This window comes from Rhineura floridana, chromosome 19 (genome assembly GCF_030035675.1).
Source record: "Rhineura floridana isolate rRhiFlo1 chromosome 19, rRhiFlo1.hap2, whole genome shotgun sequence".
NCBI lineage: Eukaryota > Metazoa > Chordata > Lepidosauria > Squamata > Rhineuridae > Rhineura > Rhineura floridana.
In genome coordinates, this window is record NC_084498.1 from 5,867,600 (window position 1) to 5,892,183 (window position 24,584).

The following is a 24,584-nucleotide window of genomic DNA, read 5'->3' on the forward strand; positions in this document are numbered from 1 at the left end:
AAAGTATTTGCTGAAGCATTTCCAGTCTCTGAGCAGTAGTACCCACTTGGAGACCTCTGTCATCCATGAGAGAACAGGTATTTTCCAGAGAGATTTCTCAGAGTTGGGAAACAGTTACTGCTTCTTAATTCCAAGTGTGTAACCAGATATTCGAAGGACCGGGGAGGGGCTTTCATCTCCATCTCAGAACTGAAAGCTGATCTCATGGCTACAACAGCATCCTAATTTTTGTACTTTTGGGTTTTTTATTTTTTCTTATTCCCCTCATCCTCAAGATGCTTTGACTAACCATCTTGCCTGATGAAACATTCTGGAGAACTCAAAAGCATGCCATACTTTTGTTGGGACCAATCAAAATGTCAGAAAAGTAATGTGGATTTAGGAGTATTCAAACAGCTAAAAAAATTAATTTAAACACAACATTGTGTAGTGTAACTTGAAAATATGAAAGTAAAAAAAGTCACAAATGCAATGTTTTTCATGAATTTCCTTTGGTTTTGAATGAGAGAAAGTTATTAGCATGCTAACATATAATCATTTAACAACTTACCAGAATCTTGCTGTAATTCTGCGATGTGTTGTTTATGATGTCCCAGAGCTTTTCAAATATAATGTCTTTGGGCAACAGAGTGCAGTAACCCAGTGCAAGATTGTGATCTATCAAGTGACTGTTGAAAACCTATGGAAGTAAACAGACTTTAAAGTATTTATTTAAAATATTTCTATCCCACCCTTCTACCCTACAATAGGGCACTCAGGGCAGCTACAATAAAATAGCACACATATATAGTAAAATACACGATAAAAACAAACATTACAATAAATTAAAATGCAAAAAATACAATTAAAATACATAAAATGCATTATGCATACACATACATATATGTATATTTGTGCATACACACATAAGAAAGTGAGAATAAAAGAACTTTATTTAATTTTGTTATTATAATGTTATTTGTTATTTAATTTAATTTTTGTAAATTGTATTGTTTTTATTGTATTTTATATTGTATTTTTATACCTGTGTTTATTTTTCTTTGTAAGCCGCCTTGAGGGCCTTTGGCCGAAAGGCGGGGTATAAATAAAATTTAATAATAATAACAATAATAACAACAACAACAACTTAAAAGATAAAAATAAAAGATAAAAAACTTAAAACAGTGTCAGGCTGTAAAGTAAGCACCTTTACAAATATTCTGCTTTAATTAAAACTTTCATTTTCTGGGCATCTTTAAAAATCAGAAAAGGGCACCTGGCAGACGAAGGGCCCCATCCCCCGGGAAGTGTCACAGAATGAATGGGAGCTGCACAGGAGCTCAGGTGAAGGAACTGGATGCCCTGCAAAGCTCTTTGCCCCTCACAGTGCAGTACAGTACATGTCCTTACGTGCTCACCTTGTGCAATAGGACCATAACAATGCTTTTAATCAGTGAAGTAGAACTTTGTATCATTGTTAAAAGGAATGTTCTGGCATCATCCTGTGTTTTCTGGCCATGCAGCTGATGGACAAAGAATAATGCACTGTAACTACTGTAGACAATTTTGGTGCTAGGAACACATTCACCACATATAGGGCAGGCATCACAATCCTGAGTGTGTTGCAGGCATGGCAGTGCCCAAGCTAGACTGAACCTAGAAGCAATACCCCAGACTTAAGGACACCCCTGGCGAGAAGCAGGGAGTCCGCACTGCTTACCCTAGCTTTTAATCCTGTCCAGGGCCTGCTATAAAATTGTGATGAAATGACGAAGTAGGGATGAGGAATCTACAGCCCTCCAGATATTGTTGAACTACAGCTGCCATCATCCCTGACTGCTGGCTGGCTGGGGTGATAACAACATCTAGATGGCCGCAGGTTCCCCATTCCTGCCACAGAGAGAAGTAGATAGACAAACCACAAAAAACACTGTTACGGGGAAGGGGGAAAAAACCATTTCCCATTGCTTAGGCCAATTGTGAATTGTGTAAAATTCCTTCCCAGCTCCATCAACCAGTGACTAACCTCTGTCAGTATCACAGCAATGTGATACAAGAGTGAGCAAAATGGCAGTCAGTGATGGCAATGCCAAAGCCCAGGCTAGGACCCTAATTTGTAATCTCAGGAGCAGGCCAGAGGGGAGACATTTTCCCTCCAGGCAGAGTCTCAGCCCTGCCCCCGGAAGCAACTGCTACAGCCAATTGGCCCCTAGAACCCGGGCCTGTGCTGCAGTGCAATTAGACAGCAGCCTAGCCAGACACTGCCTGGCTGTTACTGGCAACATGTTACCCTCCAGCCACCACTCTCCACACATCATGCACAAGTGGGGGCTCCCCAGTAAGCAGGGGACTATTAAGGGCCAAACTAGACATGACACCATTCAACACAATTAACAAAAACCACATTTATGCAATTGCTAACTAAATAGTGGATGGGGGGGGGCACTTGAAATGGAGCGTGACCCTAGCAGTGGTTAAGGTATTAACCCTTTGCAATCTTGATTCAGATAAAGGGCCCAGGAAGGAACACTTATTTATCACATCTAAAACGGGAGCTTTACTTCCAATACGGATGCCAAGGCAAAGAGTTAAAGCCTCACTACCATTCCCTCCACCTCACTAGTGCCTGCTATGTGCTTAACCCCCCCCCAATACACACATCCACCCCCCCAATACACACATCCACACAAATGGCAACTGAGTGAATGGCGTCATATCTGAAGTAGAGGCCTAAAGTAGACCTCTTTGGAGTAGGCTCCTTGCAAGTCTGGCCCATACCTTTTCTCCCAGACCAATATCCATGCTGTTTGAGATGATGTGCTGCAACAAGGAGCCGAAAGAGGAGGCAATTAGTCCCAAAGCCAACTCAAGTTGGCTACATTCTTGTAGGCTCCTTAGCAGATCAGAGATGGGATTCATGCACAGCAAACAAAAATTCCTTCCTAAGGCAAAAAACAAAAGTTAGAGGGTGTTATAAGACTGACAGTTGGGTTTATATTGGAAATTATGGAGTCATAGGGCATGTTGGGTAGACAGTGAGTTAGTTAACTTGGCAAGCAACGACTGAGGTGAACAAAAAAGCAGTCTGTCAATGGCAGAACTCATTTGCATTTAATGGATGTGAAATTAGACTAAAAAAGTGGCCTGCAAGACAGTGTAAATAAAAGCTAGCAACCAACTAACAGTGCACTCTGATGAATGTCTACTCAGAAGTCAAACCCACTTAGTTCAACACAGCTCACTCCTAAGAAAGTGGGTATAGGGGATCACAGCCTGAAGCTAACATCATCTATGCCAGGATTCAAATAACTGAACAACTGGAGAGCTCAGATTGTGTTTTAATCCACAGGCAAATCTCAGAAAAGGCCTTGGAAATGATATTTGTGCAGAGTTTGTTTGTAATGTGGAAAAGATCATTGATTTCGAACCACAAATTCCAGGGGCTCAGTTAGAGGTTAGGCAGATTTCTGTGGCACAGAGTAATATTTTTGTGACATAAGAATATTTATTATTTATTTATTTTTAAACTGTAGGCAGCTTCTCATACAAAATGTTTCCCAAAGCAGCGGTACAAAAATATACACAAACAAACAAGAACATAATACAGTTTTAAAACCAAGTTAAAGGCAGACATTCTTAACAGTACAAAATACTACTAGAAACCAACATGAGCTAACACTGGGGTTCCAATGTGGTGCTTTCAGACACCTCACCTTTGCACCTGCCAAGGCTCCTGCCCCTCCCATTTTTATTGTAAATTGAAGTTTTGTGGCTTTTGTTTTTGGTCTTACCACACAGGCCTGGTCTGCACATCACACTAAGCCAAAACCATGGTTTAGTGTGAACACACAAGCATGCGGGTTGCTGGAGAGGTGATCATGGCCATTTTGCTCCTCTCTGGAAGTTCTGCTGCGCAATTGAGCTAAGTCACAATCTGACTTAGCGTGCCATCCAAACCCAGGCCCATGGCTCAGCTTAGTAGGCTGCAGTAGCAACAGCATGACTGAGGAGGAGCAAAGCTGCCACAATCACCTCTCTCATGTTTACGCTAAGTCATGGTATGTGTAAACAGGCCATTGTAACAAAACCTTTGTGCACACTTCACTTTCAGTATCTGCATGCAGACTATTTTTCACAACAGTAGCCTCCCATGTCTCAAAGCAAATTGCTTTTCTAAAGCCCTGTCAACTTCAAAACAGGTTGCGATTTTGAAGACTGGGGGGTGCTGGAAAAATCTGCTACTAAAAGTGGGTTAAAAAAAAAATCTACCAGTCACACCCAAGGTCTGGAGGAGTCTAGAGTAATTATTTGGGATGCTAGCCTAATCATGTATATGTGAACAGCTTGTGTAACTCAGAGGACTAGTTAAAACTCTAGGGTTTACAATGCAATCCCCCCCCCCAATAATGAAAATAATCCTTGCCTTTTTGCTTCTGGACTACTAAGACCTTAAAAATGTATTTTTGTTCCCATGGTTGTAACAATTTGCTCATGTAATACCTTGTTCAAATGGACAATATGCCAGACTGGTTGAGTCCAGAGGATACATTTTCCGTTCTGCAAGAGAAAGGCAGCAATGGTATACTGTATCAAAATCCCTTGGTATACTGCCAGCAGTTTAGATAAAGATTCCCTTCCACAAATAATTTAGATCTATGCCTTTCTGTTGGTCTGTTAGTGTCTTGTTCTGATTGAGCAAAACCTTGTTACATATCTCTGAATTACTGTATTTTATGAATGGACCAAACCCTGCCCTTGAATAGGGAGAGATAATTTGTAGACAAATTCATTTAACATTTGTTTTATCGAGAAAATAAGTCACTTTTGTAATGAGCATGTGGGTTGTCACAGCTGGTGGGTCCTGACCCACAACCAGACTGTAACCCCACTTAAGATGGGCCAGAGCATTACCAACAATTTTGGTGATGCTGCATTCACACATCATGATATGACAGGGTTGCTGTCTTGTTGTGAACAAGCAGCTCTGCATAACTGCTCTTGTTTCACTCCTGGCACAAGTGGGAGAAACTGGACCATTGGTCTCACCTGAAGGGTGATTTTCATAGGAGGACTGCCATCAAGCGGGTTATAGCTCCACCTATCGTCTGAAGGCAAGAATGTTTTGAAGTCAAGACTAGGGGCATCAGGCCCCTCCCACTCTCCAGTTCATTTGCAGCGAGTCCAAAGAGAGATATCTAAAAATGCAGGAAAAAAGGCCAACAGGCCTACCAGCAAAGACATAACACAATAGCAATAATCCTAATAGTATAACTCTAGCGTAGCCATATAACAGTAAAAGCAGTCTTGACTTCACTAGTAAATCTAAATATAATAGCGTAACAGGAATATATGAAAAAAACCCCAAAAATATCTAGGCATCCTCCAACTGGGAGGGTCATGATGGCAGTCCTCCTATGAAAATCACCCTTCAGGTGAGACCAATGGTCCATTTTCCATAGGAGGACTGCCATCAAGTGGGATGTACCAAAGCAGCCCATAACAGGGAGGGACCACCCACATCCTTATCCTCAGTAAGAACCTGTTGCAACACTCGTCTGCCAAAAGAGGCATCGGCAGAGGCATAACGATCTATTTTGTAATGCCTTATAAACGAGTGTGGGGTAGACCAAACAGCAGCTCTGCAAATACCAGCAACAGGAGCGTTGGTAGCAAAAGCAGCCGTAGTGGCCGCTGACCTAGTGGAATGAGCTGTTATGCTAGCTGGAACTGGAAGCCTAAGGGACTCATAAGCTAAGGCAATACATGCGCGCAACCAGCGGGATAAGGTGGAATTAGCTACTTTATGCCCCATAGACCTTGGATGAAAGGATACAAATAAAGACTCGGATCGTCGTATATCCTGGGTCCTAGACAGGTAGGTCTTGAGCGCCCTCCGAACGTCCAACGAATGCCAAGCCTTCTCGAGAGGATGGGTAGGATTCAGACAAAAGGAAGGAAGAACAATGTCCTGGTTGCAATGGAAAACTGAATTGACCTTGGGACGGAAGGATCAGTCTTCAGCACAACAGAGTCCTTGTGGAAGACACAGAGATGGCGGGCAGAAGACAATGCGCCTAGTTCCGAAACTCGTCTCGCAGAGGTGATTGCGATCAGGAACAAGACCTTGAATGACAACAGACGTAAAGGCACAGTCCTAAGGGGTTCGAACGGAGGGCGTTGTAAAGCCTGCAAGACCTTCGACAAACTCCATGAGGGAAAACGGTGGACTACAGCCGGTGAGCATAGAGCGGTTCCCCTCAGAAAGCGTTTGATGAACGGGTGCGAGGCAATAGGGGCACCAGTGGAGGACACTGAGAGAATGGACAACAGAGTGGATGCATGTCGACGTAAGGTGTTGGGTCTAAGTCCCATCATGAGACCCCTATGAAGGTATTGCAGCACCTGATGTATTGTGGCCTGGGAAGGATCAAGGTGCTGGGACTGACACCACCTGGAGAATGTCACCCAAGTATGTTGATATATACGAGTGGTAGATGGTCTTCTCGAGGCCAAGATAATGTCAATAACAGCGTCAGACAGGCCAGCCGACCTCAAATTTCCCCGTTCAAAAGCCACGCTGTTAGGTTGAGCCAATTGGGGTCCTGATGCCATACTGGTCCCTGGGATAGGAGGTCTGGCCTGACTGGGAGTGTCCAAGGGTCCGTCACCGACATTGCAAGGAGATCCGAGAACCATGGTCGACGGGGCCAATATGGTGCTATCAGAACCAGCTGTGCCCTCTCGCGCCGCGCCTTCCTCAAGGTTCTGGCTAACAGTGGTATTGGAGGGAAGGCATACAATAGGCTATCCGGCCACAGTAGTGACAGAGCATCGAATTGTTCGATGATTTGAGCTGGCAATGTCCTGCTGAAACGGCAACAAAGCCCATTGAAGGTGGCGAGTATGAGCTCGAGCCCAGGGCACAATATGGATGGTGGATACCAACATTCCGAGAGCCCTGGCTAGAAGCATGACATCTGCGGTTGCGTGGCGCATCAGAGGTCTTGTGATGTCTATGATAGCAGTTATGCGGTCTGGGGACAGGAACACCGTCGCCTGCCGGGTGTCTAACATCGCCCCTAGATGTTGTAGGCGTTGGGTTGGTTGTAGATGGCTTTTGTCGAAATTGACTAGCCAGCCGTAGGTCTGCAAGACATGGAGCGTGAGCTTTAGATGTCGATGAGCCAGCTCCCTCGAACTCGCCCGTATTAAAAGATCGTCCAAGTAGGGGTAGATGTGCACCCCTTGAAGTCGGAGGTAAGCCACTAGTATGAGTAGCACCTTGGTAAATACTCTCAGGGCAGATGAGAGGCCGAACGGCATCGCTCGATATTGAAAATGCTGGGGGCCGAAGGCAAACTGAAGGAATTTCCTGTGGGCTATGCAAATGGGCACATGGAGATACGCTTCCTTTAGGTCGATAGAAGCCAGGAAGTCTCCTTCGTGAAGGCTTTCTGTAATGGAGTGGAGGGATTCCATTTTGAATCTGCGATACTTTACGAAACGGTTAATGAACTTGAGGTCCAACACCGCCCTCCATGACAGATCTCGTTTGGGCACAGCAAATAGGAGGGAGTACACCCCTTCCGACCTCTCTGTTGTAGGGACTGGCTCTATTGCCGCCGTGTCCAAGAGGTGATGTATGGCTGTTTGCATGATGCAGTGCCTGGATGGTGCCCTGGGGCAAGGAGAGGGATGAAATCTGTCTGGAGGGGTTGTCCAAAACTCTAGTGCATAGCCATAACAAAAAAGATCTCTGATCCAGGTAACCTGAGTCAGACGCAGCCAATGGTCTCCAAACAGAAGGAGTCTGCCCCCAACCGGTATCGCATCAGTACTGTCTGTGCTGGCGAGACCTGCCCCGATATGAAGACGTTGAGGCACCTCTGCATCCCTGGTACTGAGCTCTGCCTGGGAAACATCTGTTCCAGACTCCCCTGGAGGAATGGAAATCATTGGTTCGGAAATCGCGTCCTTGTCCCCTGGGCCACGCTCCTCGAAAGGGCTAGGTCGTGCGGTATGATGTGAAACGTCTGAAGGGCCTGTGATCAACATTCCTGACAGTGGCCAAGACAGGCTTCCGAGCATCCTTGGGGTCAACAAGTACTGCCTTTAGGGCTTCCTCACCAAAGAGTAGTGAGCCCGAATAAGGTGCCCTTGACAAGTTGACCCTGGCTGTAGAGTCCGCTTGCCAGTGACGAAGCCAAAGGGTCCGCCGAGCGACTACCTGAGCTGCCATAGCTCTTGCTCCCAACTGATAAGCGTCCAAGGTGGCATCAGCCACAAACGCCGCCGTCTTGCGTAATTTCACCAGCGACCTCCTCAGAGAGACAGGATCGGGATTAGGATCATCTAAGAGGTCATCCAACCACATCATCGCTGCCCTGGAAAAGATGGAAGCTGCTGCAGAAGCTCGCATGGAGAAAGCGGTGGCCTCATGGTTTTTGCGTAAGGCAAAGTCCAGCCTCCGCTCAGTGGCGTCCTTTAAATGTGAATCTCCTTCCCTCGGCAAAAGGGATCTAGAAACTAGACTGGAGATTGGCTCGTCTATGCCAGGGACGGCCAGCTTGCTAGTAAATTCCGGAGCCAAAGAGTAAAGCTTGGCAGCAAGGGCGTTAAAACGGCGCGTTTGTAATGGGTGAGACCATTCGTCCTTGGCCATTTTAGCAATAGGATCTGGCACAGGAAGGTAGTGCTCCGCTGGTGTGGGGGATTTCAGGACCCTGGCCCCCTTAATTGCGGGAGTGGCAGCTGCAGGTTGTGTAGATTGTAGACCAAGAGTGTTCAGTACTCTACGAGCAAGGGGCTGATAATCGGAGGTATCAAACAGACGATAGGATGTATCTACCTCTTGCTCCGACTGGTCACTCCTGTCGTCACCTTCGGCTTGCATAGCATATGGTGGGTCCTCCCCACAAGAGACATCATCGACAAACCTGCCCCTGGCAATGTCAAAAGGGTTTGGAGAACATGATGGATCTGCCTCATTGTGAACATAGTGGCCCAGATCATCGGGTTGTCTGCAAACACTCCGCTGAGGCACGGCAGTGACTTGTGCCTGTGCCTGTGTTTGAGAGAAGAACGACAGCATGTCTTGTAGTTGCGATATGAACTCATGAGACAGCTGCAGCCCTGGTGTGGAAGATGGTTGTGCTTGCAAAGGCAAAGAGATGGACAGTTCAGCAGGCTGAGAAGAGGAATGAGACCTCGGTGGTAATATGGGAGGAGGATAGCTGGCTGCTGGCTGGTCAGGAAACCCTGCAAAGTCCTCCTCGGAGGATGCGGTCGGAGAATTAAACAGATTTGTTAATGGTTCCTGGCCAGCCTCCTCAGAAACCGGTACAGAAATGTATCGTGCCCGCTTGGTTGTGCTGTGGCTGGATATATGCTTAGTTTTGGCAACCGCTTTGACGTGCTTGTGCTTGGTTGCCTTAGATTGTTTAGGCTTGGTTGCCTGAGCTGTCACTGGCTGTTCCACCATCATATATTCCCAAGGGGTTCAGTACACGGCCACGGATGGGGCAGAATGTACAGACCCAAATAGGCTCAGTACATGGCCACGGATGGGGCAGAATGCACCGGCTCAGATGGCGAAGTACACGGCCACGGATGGGGCAGAATGTACAGAACTAACAGCCTTGGTACATGGCCACGGATGGGGCAGAATGTACAGTTCAAACAGCTTTTGTACAGTATCAACAGCCTTAGTACACGGTCACGAATGGGGCAGAATGTACAGTTCAAACAGCTTTGATGAGACAGTCACAGATGAGAATGTACAGGTTCAAATAGTTGCAGTAGGCAGCATTAGTAGCAGATGAGAATGTACAGGATCAAGTAGTTGCAAGAGGCAGCAGCAGTAGCAGATTTAATAGAGGAACCTGTGTAGGAGTATAGGATCCTATCTGCAGCACACACACAAGGGGTAGATCGCGCTGTGGGAGCTGACTTGAAGCCTTTGGCTCTGCTATCCACAGCCCTTGTAAGCTAGAGCCCATTTTCAGTACTGAATAGGCTAAACAGAAAGAGCAGGAAAAGAGGGACAAATAAAATGGCGCCCGTGAAAAGAGTGGGAAAAAATTCAATCAAAAATGGCGGAGGGACGAGGAAGAAGCAAGGCAGACACTGAGGAGCACCAGCGAGCTGAAATGGGGCTGACCAGAAAAAATAAATGCGAGAGAATGGCCTCAAATACGTTCTACAGCTGCGGGGCTGAGAGACGCAATCGCGGCTTTAAAAGCCAGGTAGGAGAGACTCTGCCAAGGAGGCAGGACGGCCAGCGAAATCCCCGTAGCCGTTGGGGCAGTAGCAGGGAAACTGGGAATAAGCCGCAGCCGCAGACTCCTAGAGACCGTTGTGGCGAGATTTTTAAAGCCGCGGAACGAGTCGGGGGAGGCAGAGCAGCTCAACTAATAAGAGCCGCTAAGAGGGAAGGAAGGAGAGCCGCAGCCGCAGGCTCCTGGAGGGGGAGTTTTGAAGGAACCGCCTCGAAGAAAAATGCCATGGCAGTAACCGGGAAGGCGGCAACCCAACGAACAAAGGGACTGAAGACAAAAGGAGCCGCAGCAGCAGGCTCCTGGGGTAGGCGGCAAGCCGTAAAGGCACGAAAAAAGCGGCAGAGCAGAACAGGAAGCTGCAGCCGCAAGCTCCTGGTTTAAGGCTGCGTCCGCCGCCTGAGGAAGAGGGAACCGCAGCTGCGGTCTCCCTAAGGCGCCGTTAGGCTAGGTACTGGGGAAAAAACACGGGCAAGGGACAACCCCCCAGAGAAATTCCCCAGGAATAATAAAACGAAGTTTTAAACAAGACAGTTTAAGACAAGACAGAGGGAAGGAAACGCACAGGACTACACACACAAACCTCCCACCCTGTCACACAGATACACAAAAACTTATCTAGAAGCTACGCTATCAATAAATTCAAACTTGTACGGATGAAGGCAAGAATGAAGTGGAGAGTGGGAGGGGCCTGACGCCCCTAGTCTTGACTTCAAAACATTCTTGCCTTCGGACGATAGGTGGAGCTATAACCCGCTTGATGGCAGTCCTCCTATGGAAAACAGGAAACCACAGTTTAGCTTGGCTTCCTGTTACATCTGAACCTGAGATCCTGGTTTGTTGCTTCCAAACAAGGCAGGATTCAGAAGCCAATAGCAAGCCCTGGTTCAAGTTGGCTAGCGATCTTGCTTGTTAGACAGTGACAAACCACAGTTCTGGGTTTGGAGGTCATGGGAAGCCAAATTTAATTGCTACTTCCTGATATGTTTCTTCTGTTTGCGCTAGGGGAGGAGCGAAGCAGGAGTGATTGGGCAGCAAGCACGGACGTGATGCTCATGCACAATAAATGGAAGATAAGGCTATCGATTGCTTCCTTATGCTGTCTCTGATACTGGAGGTAGCTAATCTCTGAATACCAGTTGCTAGGAATCACAAGTGAGAAGCAGCTGTTGCGCTCATGTCCTGTCTGTGGGCTTCCCATAGGCATCTGGCTGGCCACTGTGAGAACAGAGCGCTGGACTAGGATAGGCCTTTGGTTAGATCCAGCAGCCAGGCTCTTCTTATATTCTTAACCAGCAACCCTGGCTTATCATGATGTGTGAACGCAGCCAGAAAGAGTAACAGCAGTAGAATTTATCTAGGTGATTTATAAGTTGCTCTTCAATTAAAACCAATCCAAGAGCAGGGCACAATATAAAAATATATAATGCATAATAAATCATTTTTTAAAAAAATCAAACCACCACAACAATAAATACAAATCACATCACAGCTCTGCGAGAGCAAGAAAACATCTCCTCCAGTTAACTATCCAAATGCCTGAGGAACTACTCAGTGATTACTACTGAGCAGTTGAAGAGGAGGGGGAGAAAAACTAACATGAACAGTATTTTAACTTTAAAATGACATTAAGGTAAACCATGGGGAGTCTAAAGGGATTGAAATATTACCGATTTAGCTAGCACAACAACAACAACAACAAAAAGAGTTAGGTGTGACATTTAAGAGGCAGGTAAAAGGAGTGGGGGAAAGGTGCCAGAATTCCCACTATGGGTTTACTAAGCAATGGGATATGAGAAAGGAGAGTGGAAAGAAGCCACCCAAGATTACCTGCTTGAGTCACCATGGAAGAACTGATTTCATATGCAGATGGCAGCACAGAGGGTAGGTTCAGGACTGCTCCATCTTCAGTGAAAAAGTCATCAAACATCCACTCTACATAAGGGTCTTTATCAGTTCCAAAAGAGGTTGTCTAAAGAAAGAACAGATTTGCTAAGCCAAAGTTCCACAAGAAGGCGAGTAATGTGGTCAGGACACTGATATCTTGCCAGGTCTTTAACTGTCCCTCTCTAAGGCAAAGGGTGGGGGGAACAGACTGGCATGTGGATAGCCCCTGGCCTAGGCTCTTGTTCCTAAAGTCATAAATGGGTGGGGCTTGGAGCAGACAAACAACAGCTGGAAATTGTTGTGGGTGCCATTGCTCCCAGTTTATTTTTTTATGAAACGTTTAGAACAGCATCCACCAAGACTAGACCCAGTACTCAATTATAACCAAGTTTATGTATGTTTATCTGAAATAATCACGTACACCTCCTGTATACCCCTGAAACCCCATCGTTTCTTGTATCTACTAAAACGTCTTGCAGTAGGAGCCTGTCTTCTCATTCTCTGTGAAGTGCTATGTATAAGGATAGTACTTTGCAAAGCATCCTTATCTCTTTTACCTTAGCACAAAGACTACTTTGGTTTTAAAACTGGAGAGCAAGATGCAATGAATAGGAAATACTTTGTTCTGCATTACCACCTTTGATATAAATCCATAGTCCTCAATTTGGCACTTTCCATAAATTTCATGGGCAAATAACGTATATTTACAAAGCTCCAGCGCATCTAAGATCAGATCTGTGTGAGAGAGAGAAATGCTTTTAAATATATTTTACATTTAATAAACAATTTTTTAAGAATGTCCTTAAATAAGATGCATTTAAGAACTTTAACTCATTTAATGGAAAATGGATTGCAGAGACCATTTTTTTTAAGAAGTCAACAACAAGTGAAGTTATTAATTACCTGGACTACAGATTGTAACTGCGTGACATGCCATTTTGTTGACCACAGCTGGAAGATTTAATCCTTTGGGCATAACCATCAGAGTATCAGAACCCAGCTTGTGACAAAGTTTTTGACATGCTAAAAACAGCAGCTGCCCTGTTTGTTCATTAGGGTGTTCCTCAAGAAAAAATCTTAGGGAAGATTTTTAAGAAAAGAAATAATATGGTAAGCACAGACAGACAAGATGTTGAAAAATTACCTCAAATAAATCAAGGTAATCAATATAGCATGCAAAACCCCAGACTGTACAGGTAACAGCAATGGTTAACAGTAAGCAGAACAGGTTGGTAGCCCAAAATGCATTTTTTTAACCTGCATATATTTAGTGCTTCTTCAAATTTTCCAGTATCTAATGCTCTTAGCACCAACTCTGAGCCCATTTCATGCTTGGTCCTCTGCAGAAGCAAAGCCAGTCTGTAAAGCCTGGCCTGAGACAACTGTTTCTTTACATCGCTGTCCTTCAAACTGGTCTCTTCTCCTTGGATTTGCTCTTCAAGGAGCTGAGACACTAGCAATCGATTCCAATAACCTTCGACCGAAGTGCAGATGTTAAAATTCTCCTGAATAAGACGGTAAATGGAATGGAATGAAAAAGGATGAACATGAGAAATAATGAAATTTAGTAGTTTCACATCCAGCTTCTGTGAAAATTATGTGTAAATAAACATATACTTGTTCTCTGTTCGTTAATAGGTGACGGAACATGAACATACACTACATTTAGGAAATAAATGAGCTGTCTGATAGGAGCACAGAGTACTGGTCCATCAAATCCAATACTGTCTCCTTTGTAACTAGAGGTGACTCTTCCAAGGATTTGGGGAGGGATTTTTCCAAACCCTGCTACCAGAGATCCTTTAACTTAGGGATGGGGAATCTGTGGACCTGCTCATGTTGCTGGACTCCAGTTTCCACCAGCCCCAGCCAGCACAGCCAATGATCAGGGAGGATGGGAGTTGTAGTCCAGCAACATCTGGAGGTCCACAGGTTCCTCATCCCTGCTTTAATGAGATACTGTAGGTTGAGCCTGGAACCACGTCCTTACAGACTCACTACTGAGCTCTGCTGTAATCCTTTACTGATTAGAAAGTTAAGAAGTTTGTTTCAATCAAAAATACAAACCAGCATGTTTTAAAGAAATACACATCCATAATGACAATTACCATAGAAAAGTTACATTTGCTTCAACCTAGAAAGCACATATAACATTTTCAACTGCATATAATCCTTACCTGTAAGGCTACAAGAATTTTAAACAATTTAAAATCTGCTTCATATTCTTCTTTTTTCAAAATATTTTCTGTCAGAAAAAAAGGATAGGTTGGGGAGAATGGGAATGGTTACTGAATGGTTTAATACAACTAAAAATCTAACACACAATGAATGCAAGATTTACCTTTCTGACAACTGAGCAGGAATCTGAGGATCTCCACAAGGATTTTTTTCACATACAGCTGCATTTTCTGTTGGTAGCGGAGAGAGGACAGGAAGAAGAGGAAAATGTGAAAATGCTCCCATCAACCTCAAGTTACATTAAGAGCAAGATTTAACTGTTAAAAGAACAAACGTTGATGCTCTCAAAGTTGTTAACATTAACTATCTTCTGCTACAAAGTACATAACTGGAACAGGATTGCTTGACCACTCTTGAGGATAATAATTCAAACAGTACTGTGCAGATACACCATCAGTATGAGGTTTTTGTTTGTTTGTTACCTGTTCTTCAGAGTCATCCATTCCTTTCTCCAATATCAGTCTTCCCCATATCAACAGTTTCTCTGCAATTTCCACAGCTTCAGCAGAAGGCAGAATTTTTAATAAGTTTATGACATCATCTCCCTGCAAGCATATGCAAAGTATAGTAGTTCTACGGACAGCCTATAATAGCTATAGGAGCTTGATAAATAGTAAACATCGTGATTATTATATGCCCAACCAGTTAAGAAGGAACAGTTTGTTCTTACCGTAAATGGTATTTCTCCAAGTGGGTAATATAGCTCCTCCTACAGCCCAGAGACAGGAAACGCTTCAGTGAATATTTGCTCCTCCCCTGTCGCTGAGGCTGTTTTCTTTTCTTGGCTAGCTTTGACATCAGCCTCAGCGAGTAAATGAAGAATTAACAGAACGGGGGCAACATGCCCAGAATAAGTTAGACAAACCAAACAATGGAAACTGGTGCAAATTAAGGATACAGAACTCATGGACACAGAGCTCATGGTACTCATTGACGCAGTCCCAACCCTAAATACTAGACTGGGTGGGCCTTGGAGACCTCATGTCATCCATGAAGAAACACCGTTTACGGTAAGAACAAACTGTTCCTTCTCTCATGGATGACAGAGGTCTCCAAGTGGGACGTAACAAAGCTGCAGACCTAGGGTGGGATAGACGAAGGCAGGACCTGTTGCAGGACCCTGCACCCAAATGAAGCCTCGGCTGAGGCGTATAGGTCTATCTTGTAGTGCCTTGTGAACGTGGTAGGAGAGGACCAGGTGGCTGCTCTACAAATATTGGCTATTGGAGCATTTGTGGAAAACGCCGCCGAGGTAGTTGTCGATCTGGTGGAATGTGCCGTGATGTGCAGAGGAGAGGTTAAATGAAGTGTTTCATAGGCTAAGGAAATACAAGCCTTAATCCATCTTGCCAATGTCGCCACAGACACTTTTTGTCCCAATGTGGCCGGATGGAAGGAAACGAACAAGAAGTCAGACCTCCTGAAGGGCCTAGTTCTATTTATATATATTTTTAGTGCCCTTCTGACATCAAGGGAGTGCCACACCCTTTCTCTCTCGGGTGAGTACGGTTAGGACAGAAAGAAGGTAGTATAATGTCCTGTTGAGAATGGAAAGGAGAGTTAACTTTGGGTACAAAGGCTGGGTTAGTACGTAGAACAACCCTATCCTTATGGAAAACACACAAGTGCTTGTCGACAGAGAGTGCCTGTAACTCTGAAATCCTGCGCGCTGTTGTTATAGCAATTAGAAAAAATATTTTGAACAAAAGTATTCTTAATGATGAAGAACTTAGAGGCTTGAACAGTGGTTTTTGTAACGCAGAGAGCACTGTGTGCAGGCTCCATGTCGGAAAACGATGTTTCACTGGTGGACTAAGAGTCATAGCCCCACGGAGAAACCTTTACACGAGTTCGTGAGAGGCTAAGGAGGGGAGCTCCGTGGACTTGTAAAACAGAAGATAAGGCTGATGCTTGTCTTTTTAATGTATTGGGTCGTATGCCCATTTGAAGCCCATCTTGCAGAAAGCGTAGCACTTCGGGTACCTCCGCTCTTTCTGGATGAATGTTCGACTTAGAGCACCATGCTGAGAACGCCTTCCAGGTACCTTGGTAGCTGCGAATGGTGGAAGGCCTCCTAGATGCCAGTATGGTACACACAACTGCTGGGGATATGCCTGATGCTAACAATCTGCTGCGTTCAATTCTCAGGCGGTCAATTGAAGCCATTGTGGGTCTGGATGGAGAAGAGGACCTTGATGGAGCAGATCGGGACGTGATACAAGTCGAATGGGTGGTGTCTGAGACAGTTGAATGATGTCCGAAAACCACGGACGTCTTGGCCAATACGGTGCTACCAACACGACGTGAGCCCTTTCTGATTTTATCTTTTTTAATACTCTGGAGAGCAGCGGAGTCGCATAGTGTAGCCCGGTCGGCCACGTTGCCGCTAGAGCATCCTGTTGCTCTGCCCCACAGCTGAGGTAGTGGGAAAAGAAGCAATGAGTCTGGTGGTTTGACTCGGAAGCAAACAGGTCTACTTTGAATTTGCCGAACTGGGATTGAAGATAGAGAAAGACTGCTTGGTTGAGGGACCATTCCCCGGGAAACAACTGCTGGCGGCTCAGCCAATCTGCCGTCACATTCAGATGGCCCTGGATGTACTCTGACCTGATTGACGTCACATGGTGTTCCGCCCACTATAGCATTGTCACTGCTTCCACATTCAGGCTTCGCAACCGGGTCCCTCCTTGCTTGTTTAAATGAGCCCAAGTCGTGGTATTGTCCATGCGAATCAAGGCGTCCAGTAACTCGAGCTTGCTTGCAAAGTGACGCAGGGTTAGGTGTGCCACCCTGAACTCCAACCAGTTCATGTTTTTCTTTGACTCTTTTAAGGTCCAACGGCCCTGGACGTACTGCCCCTGGTAATGAGCTCCCCATCCTGATAGACTTGCATCAGTGTTTTTGATTGTGGAGGCTCCTGGAGGGGAACTCCCTTTGTTAGGTTGTGGGAATCCATCCACCATAGAAGGGATTGCTTTGTCTGCCGGGAGAGAAGAACGTAATGGTGGGAACGATTCTTTCTGGAAATGGAGAAGCATCCATTGAAGCGGTCGTGAGTGTAGTCGAGCCCAGGGAGTAATGCCTATGGCTGAAGCCATCATGCCAAGTAGTTTCGCAAGTGTCATGAGATTGGCTGAACGGGACCAGATCACCATGTGTGCCAATTTTGTGATCTTTTGAATTCGTTCCAAAGAAAGGGACATGGATTGACCTACTGTATCCAAAAGTGCTCCCAGATGCACTAGAACCTGTGATGGGACGAGATGACTTTTCTGAGAATTGATCAAAAATCCGTGATCCTTCAGATGAGCTAAAGTGATCTGGACAACTTCTTGAGCTCGGGGAAGAGAGCCGGCCCAGATTAAGAGATCGTCCAAGTAGGGATATACGTGGAATCCCTGCAGTCGAAGGACAGCTATCAGAGTCACCATGACTTTGGTGAAGACTCATGGAGCAGAGGCGAGACCAAAGGGTAGGGCTTTGAATTGAAAGTGGCTGCTGTTGTAGTAAAAGCGTAGTAGGCATCTGTGTGTTGGGCAGATAGGTATATGCAGGTAAGCATCCTTCAGGTCCACCGATGCTAGAAAGTCGTGGGGCTGAAGTGCCTCCTTTATAGAGGATAGAGTCTCCATCCGGAATTTTCGAGTGACCACAAATTGGTTCAGAAATTTGAGGTCGAGCACCACGCGCCAGGATCCGTCCTTCTTTTTGACCAAAAACAAGACTGAGTAAAGTCCTGAGAAGGATTCTGTGAAAGGAACCTCCTCTATGGCCGAAATAGCCAATAGACGGTGAATTTCATTGGACACTGCTTGCTGTTTCACTCGACTTGGAAACAGGAGAAGGAAGGAACCTGGCTGGTGGATACTCTCTCAACTTTATTTTGTACCCTTGCATGACTATTCGTAAAACCCACTTGTCCTGGGTAGATTGTTGCCACTGTTGGGATAATTGGTTTACCATGCCCCCTACTGGCAACAGGGTGAGAGTCAGAAGCGCTGTTGGTTGTGACGTCCCTGGCGCATCTGACTTGAAGGTCCCCTGTAAGAGAATGGTTGCTGGCTTCTTTGTTGGAACCGTTGTCTGTTCCAGGAGGGACGGCCTGATCGAAAATCACGACTCCTGCCCCCGAATCTAGTCCCACGAAAGGACTGGTAGGACTGGGATGATTGAAAGGGACGCCTGAAGGAACGGTGATCCTCTCTCTTCTGAGCCGGCATAATTTTCTTTTTGTCTCTAGACTCTATTAAGACATCCTGTAATGCAGTGTCCCCAAATAATTTGGAACCCAGAAAGGGCACAGATGCCAGATTAGCCCTAGAGGGGGCATCTACATCCCAATGATTAAGCTGTTGGTTGTGACGTCCCTGGCGCATCTGACTTGAAGGTCCCCTGTAAGAGAATGGTTGCTGGCTTCTTTGTTGGAACCGTTGTCTGTTCCAGGAGGGACGGCCTGATCGAAAATCACGACTCCTGCCCCTGAATCTATTCCCATGAAAGGACTGGTAGGACTGGGATGATTGAAAGGGACGCCTGAAGGAACGGTGATCCTCTCTCTTCTGAGCCGGCATAATTTTCTTTTTGTCTCTAGACTCTATTAAGACATCCTGTAATGCAGTGTCCCCAAATAATTTGGAACCCAGAAAGGGCACAGATGCCAGATTAGCCCTAGAGGGGGCATCTACATCCCAATGATTAAGCCAAAGGTGTCTGCGAGCAACCACTTCATCTGCTATAGCTCTACACGAAAATTGGGAAGCATCCATAGTTGCATCCGCTATAAAGGTAAGTGATCTAGAAACTTTCAATAAAGATTTTCTCATTTGCACGGGATCTAGGGACATATCGTCCAGAAGGTCCTCTACCCAAAGGAGTGCTGCTCTGGCAAACGCTGAGGCCGAAACTGAAGCCCTTACTGAAAGGGTAGCCGCCTCATGAGTCTTTTTTAGGGCTACCTCCATCTTTCGCTCATTGGGATCTCTCATCTGAGCATCCCCATCCCGAGGGAGGAAAGCCCTGGACAGTAAAGCAGAGACTGGACCGTCCACTGCTGGGATTTGCAGCTGCTGTTCCATGATCTCAGGTTCTAGAATATAAAATCTGTTGGCATAGTTAGTACCCTTCTTACATAGAAGTGGAGAGTCCCACTCCAACTTCATTACTGACTTAAAAGGAGCAGGGAAAGGAATGCACCTGGTGAACAGTCTTGGGACAGGCAAGACCAAAGCGCTTTTAGATACTGGCTCCTGTTGCTGTTGCTGCTGTGTTAAGTTCAGGTCTAAAGCAGTCAACACTCTGTGAAACAGAGGAGGGAAATGGGCCTCCAGAAAAGTCTAGCGGAGCCAAAGTCCTCCAGCTCGGATCCATCACTCCATTCCCCATCCCCTTCATCCAAAATGTCATCTCCCCCATCATCAGAGTGACTTTCATTAACTGTAAGTTCCCTCCGTCTGTCTTGCCCTTTAGCAGCAGAACGGGGACCAGGAGAGTAGGCTATGTCTGGCTCCTGTTGCTCTAATTGCCCCCTTAGGGAAGGGTGATCGATTGTATTCCCTTGCTGGGAAAAGGACCCTCGGGCTCCCTGTCCCCCTTGCGTGGGTAAATCCCCTAGGATGGCCTCTCTAAGTTGATACAGCACAGCGGGAGAGAAGAGGTCAGACAGTAATTGCTGCTGAATTATTGGGTAAGGCTCCTGGAGGGGCTCCCTAGCCGGGGCTTGGAAGGTGCTTCACGCTGGGCTGACCTGGTGATGCCTTCGTCCTCAGAAGACAGCGAGTCCAGCTGCCCCGACATATTAAGAATGAGACGGGGAGGATCAGAAGAATGGGGAGGGGCTGCATGAGAACACTGTTTGCGCACCCTTAACGTGGCCTGGATGCCTCCCTCAGCAGCAGCAGCCATCGAGATATCAAGCAGGACAGAAGTACTCCGTTCAGTCATGACAGGCGCTAATTCAGTAGTGTCTTCCAAAATGGCGGGCGCTGCTATGTTTGGATCCAAAATGGCGAGCGCAACCGCCTCAGCGCTATCTCCTCCTGCAGCCCTGCCGGGGGAATGAGCCCATCCTTGTATCGACTTACCCCGCTGCCTAGCAGAGCCGGGTGCGAGGCTGGTGAGCTGTGCAAAAAGATTCTTGAAGAAGACTCTTCCATTGGGTCATCCTCGCCAGTAAGCAGCCGTTGCTGAAAAGTGGCGGGAAAGCGCAGTGATCGGGAACTGACCGAAGCCGCAGCTGGGTATTGCCCGATTTTCTTAAGATGCTTCTTTCTGGAAACATAGCTCTTAGTCTTATCCGTGCTTTTTTCTCCCCAACTTGGATCTTTTTGCTTTTTCCATAGCTCAGAGAGAGAGGAAAAGGGAGGGAGTGAAACTGACAAGAGAATACTCTTGCAGAAGTGGGGAAGATACAGAGGACTGAGGTGAAACTGACAGAAAGAAAAATGGAAGACAGACAGATGTAAGTCAAGGTAAACATACACAGTAAGGGAAGGAGAAAACGCTGGATAAGGAGAAAATGCAAGAGGATGTGCTCCAGGCTGAGACAGGAAACTAAAACTGAGCCTCAGCGACAGGGGAGGAGCAAATATTCGCTGAAGCGTTTCCTGTCTCTGGGCTGTAGGAGGAGCTATATTACCCACTTGGAGACCTCTGTCATTCATGAGAGAATTGTAGATTCATCAAAGAGCTTGTGCAAGTCCAGCAAACGTTTGATTCTTCCTCCCTGTTGTTAGGTATGGAAATATTACTGTCTTGATATAAAGTAGATATCGGTTTATTTCCTGGTAACCTGACCTCTATACTCCAGTGGCTCAATGAATAAAAGCCTAATTGAACTGGAGATGTGCTCCCCTCCCAATTTCCTGCGCATATCTATACTGAATGTTTTCATACATTGTTGCCAACTGTATTACAAAGAGATGCCTATACTTCATTTACATTGCTTGGAGACCTTGACACGTATGCTTTACAAATGTAGAAGATGTAACCTGAGTGTATTCTTGATTTAATGATCCTACTTGTAACCGAACCTCCCTTTTCCTATCTGTCTCTTTGTTCCTATGACTCTGAGTGCTTATCTCAAGGTCGCATAAACTATGCAAGTCTCTGTCTGAAAGAAGACTAGATGTTTCTGGCTTTTGTTATCCCAAGCACCCCTCTTTCCATATCTTAAAAGTTATTATGCCTAGCTATGTTTTTCTATGCTTTATGACGTCTGCTCCCCACTTCTGTATTCATTGGGGAATCTATATAATCTACTGTATTTCAATAAACGGGGTTCCCACTTCTGAAAGGCAACTTGCTTGCAGGTCTTGGGACCCCTTTGCAAAGGTAATATTGTGTGTATTATTCCTGGCCTCTGGCAATAGATTCTTGCTCTCAACTCCGCACCTTCCCGGGTGGATGTGAGCTGAGTAGACAGTGACAGCTTGCGTGTTGGGTTTGGACCTAACACTGTGGACCTTCATACTAGATCAACAACAGCTTGCCATGTGGCATGTAGGTCTGATCTTAAAAAACACACATCTGGAGATCCCTTTGGCAATATGGCACTAGCTGAATGCTTAGTTAGATCCTAGTATATAGGAAGCTGCCTTACACTAAGACAGCCCGTTAGTCCATCTCAGGAGTGGAGGGCATGTGGACCTACTGAGCTACAGCTCCCGCCATCTTTGGCCATTGGCCATGCTTACTGAGGCTGATGGGAGTTGTAGTTTGCCAAAGATCCATCCCCCTGGGGTTCCTTGCTCTCAGTACTCCAAGGGGGTTCTTTGCTTCTGAGAACAGTCCCCACTCCACTGGGTTCCCACTTCTCAGGCACATTCCTCCCTTTCCACAGAAGTAATTATCTCTGGTATTCACTGCCACCACCCTTCTTCTAAATTCCCCTGAGTGAAGGGGCCTCAGAGAAGTATGTGATTTTAGAGGGATTTACCCTCACTAATCAATCCGTGGCATTCAGCCTTCCAGCACTAGATTTAGAATCCTTAGTTCCAAGCCAATACACACCTTTTATACAAAGTTTGTTTATTTAAGAGTAGATACATTGGTATATACAAAAGGAGAAATAGTAGTTTGATTTCTTAAAGCTAATCGCCTTCAAGTGGGCTACACACGGTCATTGGCATAACAAAAGGAGAGATGTTCAATACAGACACGAAACAAAAGAAAGACTTATCCTAACTAAGATCCTATACTTACATCCAAGTAACTCTATTCCTTTCTGGAGCAGCCCGGTTCCCAAACGGCTGTCTCTGTTACACGTCAGCGAGTCGAGATAGATGGAACAAGAGGGAACTCCCTTTGAAAGAACCTTCTTCATATTTATGGGTTTCTTTTCCTCAACAAGGAGGGGGGAAAGTAAATAGCCATATCCCGCCCCTGCTGGGGATCCCTTCCTTTGAAGTTTTTGAAGATTGGGAGAGCTCGACAGCACCATCCAGGTGTTCCGATCTACAACATCCCCTCTTCCTGACTTTTAATCCCAGGAAGCTGATAAGGGGCAACACCTAAGAATCAGTTGCATTTCCTTGCAAAGTTGTAAATTGCCTGTCTGACACTGAGCTTCGGATCTTCCCCAGTAGGGAATCTTAAGGAAGCCACAGGCTCCCAGAATTCTCTCTGGTTGCCTCACTTCAGCTTGACCAAGGTTAGCTATTCTTGACACACCCCTTTTTGGGAAGATGGAATCCGAGAGCAAAGCTTTCGATTTCATCTCAGCGAAAATCCTAGAATAGCTACAATAGCAGTATCATACATAATCACACAGTTACATAATCGCTTACATACATGATTATAAATCCCTCAGTCATCAGAGTTAAACATACGCAACAATCCATTGGCTAGAACATTTTCTTTCCCAGCCACATGTTTTACATCGAAATTGAAATCCTGCAAGGCTAAACTCCAGCGTAAAAGTTTCTGGTTAGAATTTTTCATCTTGGCGAGCCAGCACAGAGGAGAATGATCTGTCTGTAGTTGGAAATGCCTCCCCCATATGTATGGGCGGAGCTTGCTTAACACCCAGAAAACAGCCATTCTTTCTCTATCGTGGATAAAACTTTCTTCCTTTGCAACAGTTTCCGACTAAGGAAAGTGACAGGATGCAAATTACCCTCCTCATTGGCTTGCATCAAGGTACACCTGATTCCAGATTCTGATGCATCTGTTTGGACTATGAATGGAGCATCAAAGTTAGGTGCTCTCAAGATAGGGTACTGCAGCAGCAAAGTTTTCAGCGTGTCAAAGGCTTTCTGACACTGACCCGACCATTGAACTCTGTTAGGTTGTTGCTTTTTGCACAAGTCAGTTAAAGGAGCTGCCACGTTACTAAACTGAGGCACAAACCTCCTGTAATACCCAGCCAGACCTAAGAATGCCTGGACCTGTTTCTTAGTCCTAGGAACAGGCCACTTCTGAATGGCTTCTACCTTTGCTTCCAGGTGTCTGATTTCTCCCCCACCTATGTAATGACCCAGATAAATGACCTGTCCCAAGCCAAACTGACATTTCTGAGCCTTGACAGTAAGTCCAGCATCTTTGATCCTTTCGAATACAGTTGTCAGGTGTTTGACATGAGAATCCCAGTCAGAGCTATATATCGCTATGTTGTCCAGGTAGGCGCAAGCAAAGTTATTTAACCCATTAAGCATTGTGTTAATTAGCCTCTGAAAGGCTGTGGCCCCTGCTTTGACCCCAAAAGGTAATACTTTAAATTGGAACAACTCCATATAGGTCACAAACGCGGATTTAAGAGCAGCATCCGGATCCAAGGGCACCTGCCAATACCCTTTGGTCAGATCCAAAGTAGTAATGTATTTGGCACTTCCCAGCTGCTCTATTAGATGGTTCTTGCGAGGCATAGGGTAAGGGTCATTCTGGGAGATAACATTCAAGTTCCTGTAATCCACGCAGAACCTGACCTCTCCCTCCTCCTTCTTTGATACCAGCACCACAGGTGCAGACCAGGGACTTTTAGAAGTTTCTATTACCCACAGCTCTAGCATAGCTTGAATCTCCTGCTCTATCCTTGCAGCATGCTGTCCAGTAGCACAGTAGGGATGAGACTGGATGGGTGGATGATCCCCTGTGTTGATAGAGAATTTAGCAAGCTGCGTTTGACCAGGCTTGCTAGAAACATCTTTGAATTCACTCAACACTTGAAACAATTGCGCCTGTTGTTCAGGAGATAAAGACCCAGGGATGAGG

The 24,584-nt window shown here is 45.7% G+C and overlaps 1 protein-coding gene across 4 annotated transcripts in view; it reads right to left on the reverse strand.

Annotated features, from left to right (window-relative positions):
* The window catches only part of KNTC1 (kinetochore associated 1), a 139,432-nt gene that overhangs the window by 58,851 nt on the left and 55,997 nt on the right, over positions 1–24,584 (reverse strand). For all 4 annotated transcript variants that reach the window (XM_061602350.1, XM_061602352.1, XM_061602351.1 and 1 more), the window contains 11 exons: positions 14,801–14,923; positions 14,482–14,548; positions 14,318–14,385; positions 13,398–13,645; positions 13,044–13,216; positions 12,778–12,875; positions 12,084–12,225; positions 4,480–4,536; positions 2,758–2,921; positions 1,398–1,502; positions 551–679 (listed from right to left, as the gene is read on the reverse strand). In XM_061602350.1, the coding sequence (XP_061458334.1) occupies positions 551–679; positions 1,398–1,502; positions 2,758–2,921; positions 4,480–4,536; positions 12,084–12,225; positions 12,778–12,875; positions 13,044–13,216; positions 13,398–13,645; positions 14,318–14,385; positions 14,482–14,548; positions 14,801–14,923 (1,374 nt within the window). The remainder of the gene's footprint in view (positions 1–550; positions 680–1,397; positions 1,503–2,757; positions 2,922–4,479; positions 4,537–12,083; positions 12,226–12,777; positions 12,876–13,043; positions 13,217–13,397; positions 13,646–14,317; positions 14,386–14,481; positions 14,549–14,800; positions 14,924–24,584) is intronic.